The following is a 13,917-nucleotide window of genomic DNA, read 5'->3' as shown; positions in this document are numbered from 1 at the left end:
ACATGCAATCAATCAATTTATCCGTACGCCTCGTCCTCTCCTTCGTTGATTCGTCTTTCGAGGTGGTACTGGATTGATTGTTTGGTGGTTTGATCCTTTGATTGTATGGTCGATTGTTGATTGAGATTTACTAGGTACCCAGGTACCGTACCTAGTTACACTGCAGTATATCAAAATTACGCTCTTCATCAAAACACAATCCCTGGAAAAACAGTTATCATAACGTTACTTTGCATTTAATTATCTCCCCAAAAAACCCTCAACTCCTACAAGGAAAGAAAAGAAAAGAAAAGATAAGAAAAGAAAGGAAAGGAAAAATATTAACCTTCTCTCCAATTAACCCGCATTCTCCCTCCCCCCCCCCCCCCCCCCAACATGTCGAATTCGGAACAAAGAATGCTCGAGAGCCGAATACAAAATGGAAGTCTCGAAGCTGTGTCAGGTCTAATGTCCGACCAAGCTGGGCATAGTACAACCACCTCTATGAACGGTGTAAAAGCAACACAAAACTCAAACATTTCTCTACCTTTATCTCTTCAATCAAATCAAATGCCAGCTTTCACTGCCATCTTCAAATCCAATACCATAGCACCTTCGCCCCCTCACAGCAGATCCACTTCAACAAACGAGGCATACACCCCACTCGCGCTTGACACCACTTCTCGTCTTCACCCAAATATAGATTCGTCATATAGCCAAACTCCGAGTCCTCTAAGCGCGGGTCTGCGAATACAAACCGATATCGTTCCGGGTTATACAATAACATCTGCCAGCACAGGAACCGGAGTCACTGAGCGCGAATCTCCCGATACGACACGAATTCCATCAAGATCCGGTGGGCAGATAGGAATGTCTCTCGCGCGAACTCCAAGTGTGAAGAATGTCCTCGCGAGTAGCATAGGTAGCAACGGCTCGGCGCCAAACTCAGCATTGTCCTCACCAATGTTGAACGCAATGGCAGATGTAACCCCTCTACCCTCACCACTCATGTCGGGGGATTCACCTGGACCATGGAAACGATTAAACTCGAGACGAACATCCCGCGAGCAAATGCTACCAATGCATTCGGATTCGGCTCTGATTACATCAAATGGTGAATCAGTTTCCTCTGCGATGGCAAATCAACAAAAGAGAAGGACATATCATGGATTGATAACAAATGCTGGCGAATCGGGGTTGACGGATGCTCAAATAAACCGAAAAAAGAATGCAGAAGGACATACCAGGAACAGAAGTATGAGCGAGTATGTACCGGAAGCTTCTCAGGTTCCAAAACCACGGAATATCACTGTATCGGGTTCACATGCTCTAATCATGGATGGAGCGGCAGACGGTCCACCATCAGACATGCATATGCGGAGAGAACCACATTTAGCAGTTCAACGAGGATTGGCTCCCATACCAAGACCACCAACCCCACCATCGAGTCGAACAGGAGGGGAAAGCAGTGATAGTGATTCATCATTGACCACTAACAACATCCCTAGAGCTCTTCGAAAATCGAGATATGAATATTTTGATGCGTATACCAGGAATGATTCCAAACGACGAAGATGGAGAGGTATAAAAGTTTTGGGCCAAGGTACTTTCAGCAAAGTGATTTTGGCTACCAGTCAAGTCCAAGATGATGAAGGTCGCATAGATGAAGATAATGTGTTCGGGATTGAATCTGTTGCTACACCTGTTGAGACAAAAGTCGACCGAAAAAAGTTGGTAGCGATCAAGATTTGTGAACATGGTCCGAAAGGAGGGGCATCTGAAGAAAGAGTAGAAATGTCACTAAAACGTGAATTGGAAATCATGAAATCGATACATCATCCTTCATTGGTTCACCTCAAAGCTTGGAGCATAGAAGAGACAAGAGCTATTCTGGTTTTAAGTTACTGTCCCGGTGGAGATCTATTCGAAGTGGCCAGTCAGCATCGAGATATTCTCGTCCCATCGTTACTTAGACGGATGTTTGCAGAGCTGATTGGTGCTGTTCAATATCTCCACGATAGGCGTATTGTTCACCGGGATATCAAATTAGAAAGTAAGTTTTTTGAAAATTTCTTTGATGGTTTACTTGAATCCAAACATCACATACTAACCAAGTCTCCTCTTTGTTCAGATGTCTTGGTCAACCTTCCGCAACATGAACTTGCAAAACCGCAAGACTGGACTAAATATCCTTACTCCATCATCACCCTCACCGATCTCGGTCTCTCTCGCCGCGTAGCCGATGATGAAAAACTTACTACCCGTTGTGGATCAGATGATTATGCTGCCCCGGAAGTTATCATGGGTCAACCATATGATGGACGCGCTACTGATGCTTGGTCTCTTGGTGTCTTACTTTATGCATTACTGGAAAGTAGATTGCCATTCGATCCTAATCCAGGAATGCCAGAAGGACACAAACAACGTAGTCGAACAAGTCATCGAATTGCTCGAGTTGAATGGAGATGGATTGAATATTTCGGTGAAGAGGGAGATCATGAGAGTGACCCCGATAAATTCAAGGAAAAGGGATTGTTGGGTGCAATGGAGGTTACAGAGGGATTGTTGAAGAGAGCAAGGAGCAGATGGACATTGGAAAAAGTTCAGGAGAATGAGTGGGTCAAAGGTGGTGTTGATGTGGAAGGTGGTGTCAAATGGAGAGAAGAAGTAATTCCTGAGGAAGTCAGAGGTAGTGGGGAATTCTAGAGGGCAAATTGACTGAAAGGTCAACATGTAACCTCAATTATTCCTGCATGCTCTCGATATTGACTTTTAGCTTCGACCTGAGCCTACCGATTGGTTACTTGTTTCGTTGTTTTCATGACAATCTCTTCTTTTCACGTTCTATTATAAAAAACAGCAAAGATCGAGATTTGAACCCTTTTTTCTTTCTTCACGTGAGTTTTGCTTGCGCTTGTATTGCGATGTTTTTCATGGAGAACTTGCATGCATGGTTTATAGCATGGTGTTTATGGTTTGGGGTTTGGGGTTTAAAGGGCTGAACAGATGGAAGTACGAGGGTACGAATGTATATGTTACCAGTCAATCAGTTCCACGGATGTTTTGTTTATATAATAGGGATTTGGGTGGGGATGGAATGGGATGGGGTTTGAAGGAGTGATGGATTTGTGTATATTATTTGGGATTGGGAAACGGGGTGGATGGGATGATGTAGTGGAAGGTAGGGGTGGGGGAGAGAGGATCGGAAGGAAGGAAGGACGGACGGGTGGGCGGGGATCTTATACCCTGTAGGAATTTGGAATGTTAATATTCGTTGCGTGAGGAAAGGAAGAGGAGAGGGGGGAATTAATGGTTGGGTTGAAATGGGGTTGTTTTTTTTCCTTGATGGTTGAGCGGGGAGTGATTGTTTCGTAACCGAGAAGTAGATAGGGGGTTGGCATGGGGGTAGGTGGGGCAGCGAGGATGGGGGGTGGGAGGTAGAGAAATGCATTAGAAGTTTGTTAAAACTATAAGATAAGAAGACGATGAGGAAATAGATGAGTTGAGTTGAATCGAAGTGAAAAATCAAATTGGTGATTCTAAAGGCTCGTAAATTTTGTGAGTGGAAGTCAGATTTGAGTAGGAAGGGAGAATATTATATGAGTAAGTGAGTTCGGGGACTAGACTTCAAGTCTCAGGGTAGGGTGGGTATTGGATTGTTGGATGGTGAGAACTTTATAATATGAGGGGTTGAATAGGTGTTTAAAAGTAGTTGGGCAGTTGGAATGTTGTTTGAGGGAGGGGATTTGATGGGGGTGTTGGATTGTTGGATTGTTGAAATGGTTTGGGAGTTTGATTGTTTGATTGTTTGAGATGGGTTTTGGAGATTTGGATTTTGGATTTTGGATTTTGGAGTGAATATTTTAGAGTGAAGTAGAGGGTTTGTATAGAAGATTATAAGATAATAAGATATAGTGAAATGAATAGAATAAAAGAGGAAAGAGAGATTTGAAGAGATTTGAAGAGAAATTGAAGAGAAATTGAAGAGAAATTGATATAAAAAAGAGATGAGGAAAAAGTAGGTAGTGGAAAGATGATTAGGGAAATTGGAGGGTCGGAAGAGGGGAGAGGGTAGTGGAGGGAGTGGGGGAGTGAGGAAGTGAGGGAGTGATAAGGTTATGGATGTAGTGGATGGTGAAGGGGGTTGAAGGGGATGATGTTTTGGGGGGGGTTTGGATGTTGAGGAGGTATTGGATGATGGGTGGAGTGATAGGTATGGAGTGATGAGTGATAAATAATAAGTAATGGGTGATAACTAACAAAAGGAGAAGATAAAGATGATGGACAAAATAGAAAAAATGGAAAAAATGGAGAAGATGGAGGAAAGAGAGGGGGGGGAGTGGAGAAAGGAGAATGAATTGTAGGGATAGATTGTAGGGATAGATGAGTAGATTTACTGTCTGGATTGGTTTGTGAGGGATTGTTGACCAGTTCTTGTATAATCGAGTTTGTTGTAGAGAAGAGAAGAGAAGAGAAGAGAAGAAAAGATTTTTTGTAAGCTTGATTGGGATGATGTGGTTAGATGGTGTTTCTTCATAACGTTGCAAATGTGGGTGGATGGTGTTGATAAGAAAGTTGAATAAGGAGATGAGAAAGAACCCGCATAACAAGGGGTAATAATATTGTGGATTTGAAAGAGAGATAGTCTCAAATGGAACTCGAACTTCGATGGATGAATTTATGGGATTTGATGCTGGGTGTTTGAGTTGGGGGGGTGGGTTGTGGCTTATGGCTTTCTTGAATTGTATAGAAGGAGATGGAAGTGGATGTTTAGAGGGCATGTAGGAAGTTGTGATGTTTGGTTTGATTGAGGGGGTGGAGATAGATTTTAGATTTTAGATTTTAGAGATTAGATGGAGTAGAGGTCGTGTTTAGTAGGTGGGAGGTGGATATGCGTTGTTTAGGTAATTTGTAAAATATGAGTAGATAGGGGAGCAAAGGAATACATCGTAGGTTGGTAGCGAAAAGAGGGGGGTGGGGGGGGGGGAATTAGTGAATAGTATTGTGAGAAAATCCAACCAATTTACAACTCGATATAGGATATTGAATTCAAGTAGAAAGTAAGGAACAAAGTAATACAGATTATGGGATTCGTAGATAGTGAGTGGGAAAATGAGATGAGAGATCGTCTCCATACTATGAAATTTAGCAAAGGAGAATCGCTTAGCGTGGATGAAACGAAGATAGTTGGAGGTTTAGATGTCCCAATAACGAAAAGTGCGGAGTGTTCGTGTCGTATCTGAAGGTATGAGTGGGAAGTTAATAATATAGGTTGCTTTCATTGTTGCATCGGAGAAGAACGTTAACGGGACAATCAGTAGCCCTGTGGTGACAAAATCCGTGATGAACAAAGTGATCGCTTTGTCAATTATAATAAAATCTTTAGGCCTCAATTTTATATTGAAAAGAGTACTTTATAATATTGATATAATTAATCTAAACATTTGTATTTTATAAAGGATATTCTAATGAATAGGGCTTTGATGAATTCTTGAATTTGAAAGGCTAAGTTTGAGTTTAAGACGATTATTTTTATATATAATAAAGTCTACTCACTATGCTTATATTAAATTCAATGAATAATTAACAAAAAAAATGAATATATCTATTGAAGTTGTTTAAGATTATTGTTTATATAATATATTCTATATTGTATGATATAATGATAAAGCTTACAATTAAAGAATAAATTGAAAGTAAGTAATAAGAAATAGAGATCTTCTTCTCTATAAATTGTTTACTAATATCTTTCACTCACTCTTTAACTTTTTCATTCGTCCCCTCTTCCTTCTAACTTCTATACTCACTTCCATTTCGTTTACCTATTCTACAACTCTAATATTTAAAAACTCTTTAAGATCTTAAAGCATTATTTTCATTTCATTCATTAAAATTCAATAGTAAATGTATTATAAAAAGTGCTGATTTTATTCGATATAAATAAATTGAGTATATCGTTAATAGTCGGCTTATATAAGCGGCCTCCTAGTTTCTAGTCGGGAAAAGCGATTGTTCCCTTATATTTCTCAGTAGGTAACTTATCTAATTTTCAAAATAAAATTTAAATTCTCATATTACTGAATTGCTATGATTTCGCTGAATTTAATAATATAATATTGTTTCAAATAGTAAGATATTTTTTTGAACGGGGACAACCGCTTTCCCCGCTTAGGAACTAGGAGACCGCTTATAAGAGCTGATCATTAGTAATAATTATATTATTAATATTGTAATACATATATTAAAAGATTTGTATGGGGATTTGTATTGAATTTTTCTTCATCTCGATTATTAACTTTGCCACCACAGGGTGATTGATGGGAACATTATACGATGGGAAAGACGTCTATTTTGCTTGCTTTGGAAAAGCGCGTGAGCTGTATGTAGTGTGAAAATTGGTCAAGATGTTATTTTGGAGTTGGAGAGTTGGAATAGTAAGCTGAGTAAGTGGAAGAAGAATACAGGAGGACTGTTGATAGAGATTTTGATTTGGAGGATTGATATGAGAGTTTAGTTGGAGAAGATATGAAGAGCCTCATGTTGGAGAAACAAGGCAAATTTTCGTTAGCTTGTGAGGGTTGATGCCTACGATATACCATCCTTTGAGAATAAGCTAGGCTGCACAACTATTGCTCACATGCGGGAAGAAAGATTTAAGATTCACTCAGTCAATTATCTCCACCAACCTTCAGACATTTTGCCCGTATCTCTGTTGGGAAGAAGCTCATGGAGATAGTGTGGGCGTTGATCGCATGGGAAAAGAATGGATGATAAAAAGAGCAAGGCTCTGAGATTCGAATGAGGCAAAGGAGAAATTACGTTACATCTTGGTTTACGATCGCCATCACTTCTGGAAACTTTGATTATTGTCGGCCTTGCGATCTGGGTCATGTTCATACAAAGTATAGGGAGATACTGTGTAAACGATCCTCGATTACGAGAACATGCGGTCATAAAGTCCCAATTGGTGTGGTTGATCCAAATATCTATCAATCACGATTTGGATCTTTGCCTAGTCGAATGCTTTCAGATTGCGCTTGCTGATGCACATACGCAATGCTTTGCAGCTAAAAGGTAGTGTAACATCGTTTGCAAGAAGCTTTAGATGGCAGCGGTGAATCTGTCTTTTATATTGAAGGCTCGATGTTTACGTCAATCCGAACATATTACTAGGTAGGTAAAGCCTGACTCTATGCGAACTCGACAGAGGCTGTGTTGTGATTCGTAATGGTATAAACTGGGATTACGAAGCGACTATCTTTTCAAATTGTAACATCTTTTCATTTCATTTCATATCATATCAGTGCCAGATCTTAACAACTTCAGTCTTTGCAGATACCGATATCCATATTATAGCAATTTCGTACGAATATAGGGTTATTGCTCGAAGTTGTAATCTGAAATTTTATGATCAAAGCAACTGTAGAGCCTCGCAGGTTTCTGGATCCTAGGGATCTTTTCTTGTATTTTCAACTGACCTCCATATCAAGTATGCATCCATAACACAGAGAATACCCCAGGAATTGCATTAGCGACAGGCACTACACATACGTTGCAATAGTCTGATAAAGTTTGGGATCTCCGATTATCATTACACAACGTTATTGTGAACCCTCAATGCTCCTTGGCTATCACAAACAAAACACTAGTCAATCCGAATAGAGAGATGGGAATGGTACACAGCCAGTCATAACAGCTAAATGATATTCAATAAAAAATCAGCCACTTGAATGCCTAACTAAAAGAGAGGCGCAAACGTTCGAAACACGGATAATGGCCGGGGTGGGGTAGTTCGACACCAGCACCGCCTCAATATCAGAAGAGAAGTGTCGCTGTTCGATAGTTTTGATTGTAGTGAGCATCATCCGGCACTATCTACATGGAAAAAATGGTTCGGTACTTTTCGTCAATAAGTAAACCATCTCATCACGACACATCTTCACTGCAGATTCGTTGATAATCTACGCAGCCTTACGAAGATCGTTCTATAAGTATTGATGATGCCCCCGTAGATTTGCTATGATTCGTAGACTTCAGAGAACTCCCTCAGAAATCAATTAACTATCGATCCAAAGACATATTGTTATCACGTTCTACTCGAGTGCCTGGCCCAATATCTTCGCATTTCACACCCAGCCTTATCACTCTAATCCGGACTCACTATAGCCTTGGCCCTGTACCTTCCCATCTGTGACATTATCTGGCATTAAGTCACGATTTCGTCTCCACTAAACCTTCATCCTGTACCTCCATGCTTCTATGGTCCTACGGCTTTCACCACAGCCCCGCTCTTTGTATCATTCCACTATCTCAGCCTCCCCTGGCTCTTCTTGGCTATTTTTTCTGCACACTTAAGGAATTCACTACCTCAAATTGCAATGCGTATGTTGACTCTCTTCGAAGCTTTCTTCCCATCTCAGCTAATTTGAATCCCAAGTTTCAACAAGTGATGCCCTTGCCCTCGTTTTCGGCGTCGTCTCCGCCGTACTAGCCGGTATTGCTATATTGATGGCTCATAAGGCACGAATCATGATGAATGATAATATGTAGCCCCGAGCATGCCCTCTCTTAAACTCACGTCAAGCTTGATGAGCTGACCCAATAGCCCAATAATTATCGATATCGAGGCACATGCTTTAGTAACAGGTTCTCCAGAAGCTTCGACAATTGGAAAGAGACAAGTTGGCAACAATGAGGCTATTAGAGATCTTTTAAAGTCTATTGCTAGATTGATTTATTAAGAAAGCGGAGAGAAGATGATGTGGTGTTGCCTTTGAGGTATTTGGTTCGCTTCGAAAAAGAAATGAAGGGGGGATAGTTCGGGCAAAGAAGTGTGCTATTATAAAATATTATGATTGGATGACAGAAATTTATGGCTGTCTGTCGCATTTTTGGGCTTTTCAGCCTCTCATGGGGGATTCTTACGATGGGAGCAATAAATAGCTATACCACCATCTAGGTAGCTACAGTAGTAGATACGATGGGATGTTTCTATGATGCCAGCAAGACGATATTTAACAGCAATTTCTATCTTACTGACAAACCGTCGCACACAAAACTTGTCTGAATTACTATCTTAGTATTGAGATGCGAGGCACTATGAATAATTGTTAGAAAATTCATGATTGGTTACTAAATATAAATTTAATTGGATAACGCTATATGTTCCATTTGGTTGCCGCTGGAAAGGGGGACTTGGGGCCAGAAAGACACATGCACTCGATTTTCTCGAGGGGAATTTACATTCTCCTCTTAGTTAGAAGTCTGAGTCGATATTTGAATCGCAAGCCCACTGTATACCAGAGAGATAACAAATCATGATATAAGGCATCTGTGTGATTTGGTTAAGAGCAACGAAGGGGAGATAATTCTCTCTCTCCAAAGATGGCTCTTTCTTTTTTTCTTCATTAAGTTCAAATTTAAATGATGTTTTTAAACCCTATAGTTTTATCATATCTAGCTCCGTGAAAGTGAAGAGAGAATAAAGAATTTGAGAGATTGGAAACTGGTAAAATGGTTTCAAGGGAAATGCAAGAATGGCTTATAAGCCAATTAGCAATGGATATACAGTATAAAATATACTGTTATCTCTTTTATAGAGTGTGTAAGTCACAAATTGTAATCTAGCTTTTAGGGTCTTTCGGTAAACCTATTTTCAATAAGTCAAGTTCAGTGTTTTGTCACATGGGAATCGTAAGAGAGTTTTGGGGCTGTGGTTTATATAGGTTATATTATATATGTAAGGAAACGGACTCATGGTACTTACTGTCAAGTAGAAAAATCGAACAAAAGGAGAGCACTAACAATCCAGTATTAAACGCATCGAGAGGTTGTCTATAGAATACATGATATACTATTCCAATTCCAGGTCTATAATCCTGTTGAGAAATTCAGCTTCAGCTCTCATAAGCGCGAGTGTGGCAGTACGATATCTCTGAATGGGATCATTGAAGTTATCTACCTCTCGCCTCAGTTCACCAAGTCTTTCATAAGATGTTGCAAACTGTGTGCTATTCATTTGATGGCGCCGAACCAGACTTTGGTACCTAGTAAAGTTTGCTTCAGACAAGCCCGGAAAACTCGTCAAATCAAGTTCACTTGAGTTTTGAATGTGTTCCTCACTGAAGAATTCTAGGCCAAAAAAGGTTTCGCTTGAAAGCTGTAGTTCAGCCTGGAGATCAGTGAGATCTTGGTCAGTCTCCACGACTCTCAAATATGCATCTTCGACAACAGCCTCTAACTGTACGAGTTCTTGTGCCATAAGAATTGCCTGATTGGGATCAACTTGTGGCGCGGGGGATATTAAGGATACAAGCCATTCTGGAGGTGGGCCTTGTTCTGGGGTATCGTGAATAGGCTCAAGTATCATTCGAAGCATTTTTCTACAAGCGGGGCAATCGCCATTAGGAGACATGTTAATCCATTCCCCGATACAGTGCATATGGAATATATGATTGCATTGGGTTTTGACTGGTGCGCCTTCCTCAACTATCTCGTTGAGCGGCTGACGACAAATCCCACAATCATCATCACACGAAGTGGAATCGACTTGACAGAGAATTTTATAACCCATAGCAAAGTACCATTCGACTTTCGAAAGGGTTGTTCTCGAACGCTGAAGGGCAAGATTCAACATCAAGATTTGTCGAAGGTATAAAATTGACTGTCTGATTGAAGGAGACGGGAATTCGCCGCGGAGTATGCGAAGCCAAAAGTCAGGAATCAGGCGCTGATTGACCATAATATATAGCACACCGAGAACCTCCTTAGGAAGCAAACTCATAGTTCTACAATTAGATAAGCTGTAACTGGGATCTTGAAAATCAACAGGAGGGGGTAAGTTTTGGAAGCGAACATGTAAATCCTTGGTTTCATCTTCAACATCTTGGAGCTTGTAAAGGTCTACCATTGAATCAATTTCTGGATATCCGGGCTGGTTTTCATCAGGATTAGATATTCTGGGATCGGGAAGCATAAAGCAATCGTTACAGAAGTCAGCATGTGTGAGCGCCATAGGGTCAGTCACCATGTTTTCGCAGAGAGAACCATTTTCCTGACATGGGCGGATGAATGGGGTTCTATGACCACACCTTGAGAAGACAAAGTCAATGGTGATACACATCTTGCACTAGATTTTTTCAAAGATCTTGAAGGTTTCTGAAAATAGATAGATTTGGGGTATAGTGGTCTAGATATGGTGAGAATGAAGAGGAAGTATCTCATATTGCAGGTGATTCTGGTGAATTTAACATAAACCTTACAACGTTGTTCTTGAACTGAGTTATCTAACAGCTCCCAGATGATACACATGGACAAGATTTCATTTTGCTTCAATTACAGAGTGCTACTGAGTCTCAAAGATAAAGACATCGAAACAACATTACAAATGAATCGAGATAACGGGATAGAACAAAGCAATGAATCAACACAAAGAACCGATGCACGCCAACAAAGCCATTGTATTTGCTAGTCAACAGAACAACAATAAAATTAATGAACGGCTGATTACAATTTTTAATAACCAAAAATAGATACAAAAGTAAAACATCGAGGTTCAAATTTCATAACATAGAAACCTTGCAATCGCCGCTTGTCCACCCCAATTTCTCCATTTTTTTCATCATGGCTCCCCTTTGCCACTTGTTTTAGTCTTCTCTATTGAATTTCCTTACGATCACACACCTCAATACTACTATTCTTTCACCTCTACTTCAATTTTATCTTTTCATCTCAATTTTATGTTCTGACTACACTGCCTCCTACCCTAGTATTTCCACACTCGCTTAATTTTGGGGGGTTAATAAACTCTCTCTCAACAACACAAAGGGCCGTTGAGAATACATTTTCTTTCGACCCCGATTGAATTGGCCAAAGAAAACCTTAAGAAAAAGAAGAAAGAATAGACTGAAGTGTGCACACACACTCAAAAAGCTACTTGTTAATTTTCGTGATTTGGAAGTTACGTTTAGTTTATTAGCTCGATAGTAGTGATCAAGCATAATTCTATTGGATAGATATCCATCGAAAAATCATTCACAGCGATAAACCATATGTACTCGCAACTATCACATGGAAGGAATTTGTTGCCTCAAAATGGAACCGGGAACTGAGAATAGAGAGTTTGAAGTGAGGGATTTGAGTCGAATTTAGCACATGATCACGGGGCAAGTTACATGATGGAAATTTTATCAGTATTGGTTTATGTGTTTTATATTTTTCAAATGTAAGAGTGGAAACTATTGTTAAAAAATAAGAGATGAAGATAGAACCAGCTGTAGTGTGAAGCGAAAAGAATGAAACAAGATGACGGTTTTACAACTTAGTGAATCTGTAAGTTATTCATCATCCTCCGTTCTATCGCACGCTCACCTGCATCAGAATCATCGGAATCATCAGAGTCTTCTGCTCTCTCAGCCTCCTCAACTTCCTCCAGAACGAGCGTTGCCACAACATCCCACGCCATATTCAACGCTCTCGCAGCAGCATAGTATCTCGACTGAGCAAGATCGTATGCGTGATCCTTCTCTTGTCTCCTATGCAACCAATCACGAAGAACATTCTCGCGCATGAGACGTGTTCTTTGATGTTGACGAAGTGAATACTGATAGTCTCGGAAATCTTGTTCCTCGATATTCGCAGCAGATTCAAGCAATCGGTCTTGGAATGTACGGAGATCTTCCAGAGGAACGAATACGCGAGTGTCGATGGCTTCGGTCGCTATGCGCACGCTTCTATCGGTGATTAAGAATTCCTCTCTGGCGGTTACGAGAGCTGCGCGTGCGTCTACAACTGCGAGTTGTAGTCGTTCCAGGTCTTGAGCGGTGACCGTTTCGGGACGAGGAATAACTGGGCGTATACACCTGTTTAGAATTGTTAGCCATTCTGGGAAAGGTCCATCTATTTCTAGGCGAGTAGGGATTTGTGGAAGTTCCGTTTCTCGAAGCAATCTTCTGCACATAGGGCAGTCGCCACGAGCAGATGATACAAACCAACGCTCCAAGCAACCTTCATGAAGCATATGATTGCAGGTTGTCTCTACTACAGCATGATTCGTTTCTCCTTCATCATGGTGGTTTAAAGGATTTCGGCAGATACCGCAATCGTCCATGAGTGCTTGCAGGTCTTCAGGACGAGTGAAATGTCTAGAATTGTCGAAGTTTATGAAGACTCTATAGCCCATCGCGATTCTCCAATCATCGTTATCCAAAGCTTGAGAAGCATCTGCCAGAGCATAATTTAACACTAGAATTTGACGAATATTGAGGGTTTATATTCTGTCAGCAAGTGGTATATTCTCACCGTTAATAACACGCGCCTGGAAAGCTGGAACTAAATGATGGTGAACAATCTCATCGAGTACTCCCAAAGCACTCTGATTAAGCAAATCAAATACCACTATCTTCGTCGAGTAGAAGTGAGCATATTGATTAAGAAGGTTGGGGAGGGGTAAGCTATGGAGGTGAGCTTGTAAGTCTTGTGTTTCAGCTGTCAGATTCCAAGCCTGATAACGTGCTACATCATTTTCTGTCATTGCCTCCTCGGGTTGATAACCAGGGGTTTCTCTAAAGTCAGGAAGCATCCAACAATCACGGCACACTTCAGCTCTTAGATTGCAGGTGTGCGCTGACATCATATTGCAACGAATACCATCGCGCCCGCATGGACGAACGTATGATTCTTCGTGGCCACACGCCAAATACTTGAGAGTAAGAGTGAGACACATCTTTCTAAATGTAAGTGGGTGATTTCTAGTACTGGTCGTTGAAATAGTCCAGTAGGTTTCTAAAGTAGATGAGAGTTTAGAGACGACTGAATGTTGAATAGCCACAACCCAGAAGGAACACCTGGATAGTCATCAAACCTCAATGACATTGTTCACGATCTGAATAACAGGTCAAGAATATTTCTCAGGATGTTCCCTTAATAGGAGCGCATCTT

The 13,917-nt window shown here is 40.7% G+C and overlaps 3 protein-coding genes across 3 annotated transcripts; 1 reads left to right on the top strand and 2 right to left on the bottom strand.

Annotated features, from left to right (window-relative positions):
- Positions 1–375: 375 nt before the first annotated feature.
- EAE97_007928 (uncharacterized protein) lies at positions 376–3,126 on the top strand (the record flags this gene model as incomplete). The annotated part of the gene is made up of 2 exons (XM_038878442.1): positions 376–2,032; positions 2,111–3,126. The coding sequence occupies 2 exons, from the start codon at positions 376–378 to the stop codon at positions 2,683–2,685; spliced, it is 2,232 nt and encodes a 743-aa protein (XP_038730692.1). The 3' UTR covers positions 2,686–3,126.
- Positions 3,127–9,832: 6,706 nt separating this feature from the next.
- EAE97_007927 (uncharacterized protein) lies at positions 9,833–11,008 on the bottom strand (the record flags this gene model as incomplete). Its single annotated transcript, XM_038878441.1, has 1 exon — positions 9,833–11,008. One exon carries the CDS (start codon positions 11,006–11,008, stop codon positions 9,833–9,835), a length of 1,176 nt encoding a protein of 391 aa, XP_038730691.1.
- Positions 11,009–12,298: 1,290 nt separating this feature from the next.
- On the bottom strand, positions 12,299–13,702 carry EAE97_007926 (uncharacterized protein; the record flags this gene model as incomplete). The annotated part of the gene is made up of 2 exons (XM_038878440.1): positions 12,299–13,221; positions 13,279–13,702. The coding sequence occupies 2 exons, from the start codon at positions 13,700–13,702 to the stop codon at positions 12,299–12,301; spliced, it is 1,347 nt and encodes a 448-aa protein (XP_038730690.1).
- Between the last annotated feature and the right edge of the window lie 215 nt (positions 13,703–13,917).

This window comes from Botrytis byssoidea, assembly GCF_014898295.1.
Source record: "Botrytis byssoidea strain MUCL 94 chromosome Unknown BBYS_016, whole genome shotgun sequence".
NCBI lineage: Eukaryota > Fungi > Ascomycota > Leotiomycetes > Helotiales > Sclerotiniaceae > Botrytis > Botrytis byssoidea.
This window is presented reverse-complemented; position numbering and strand designations above follow the sequence as displayed.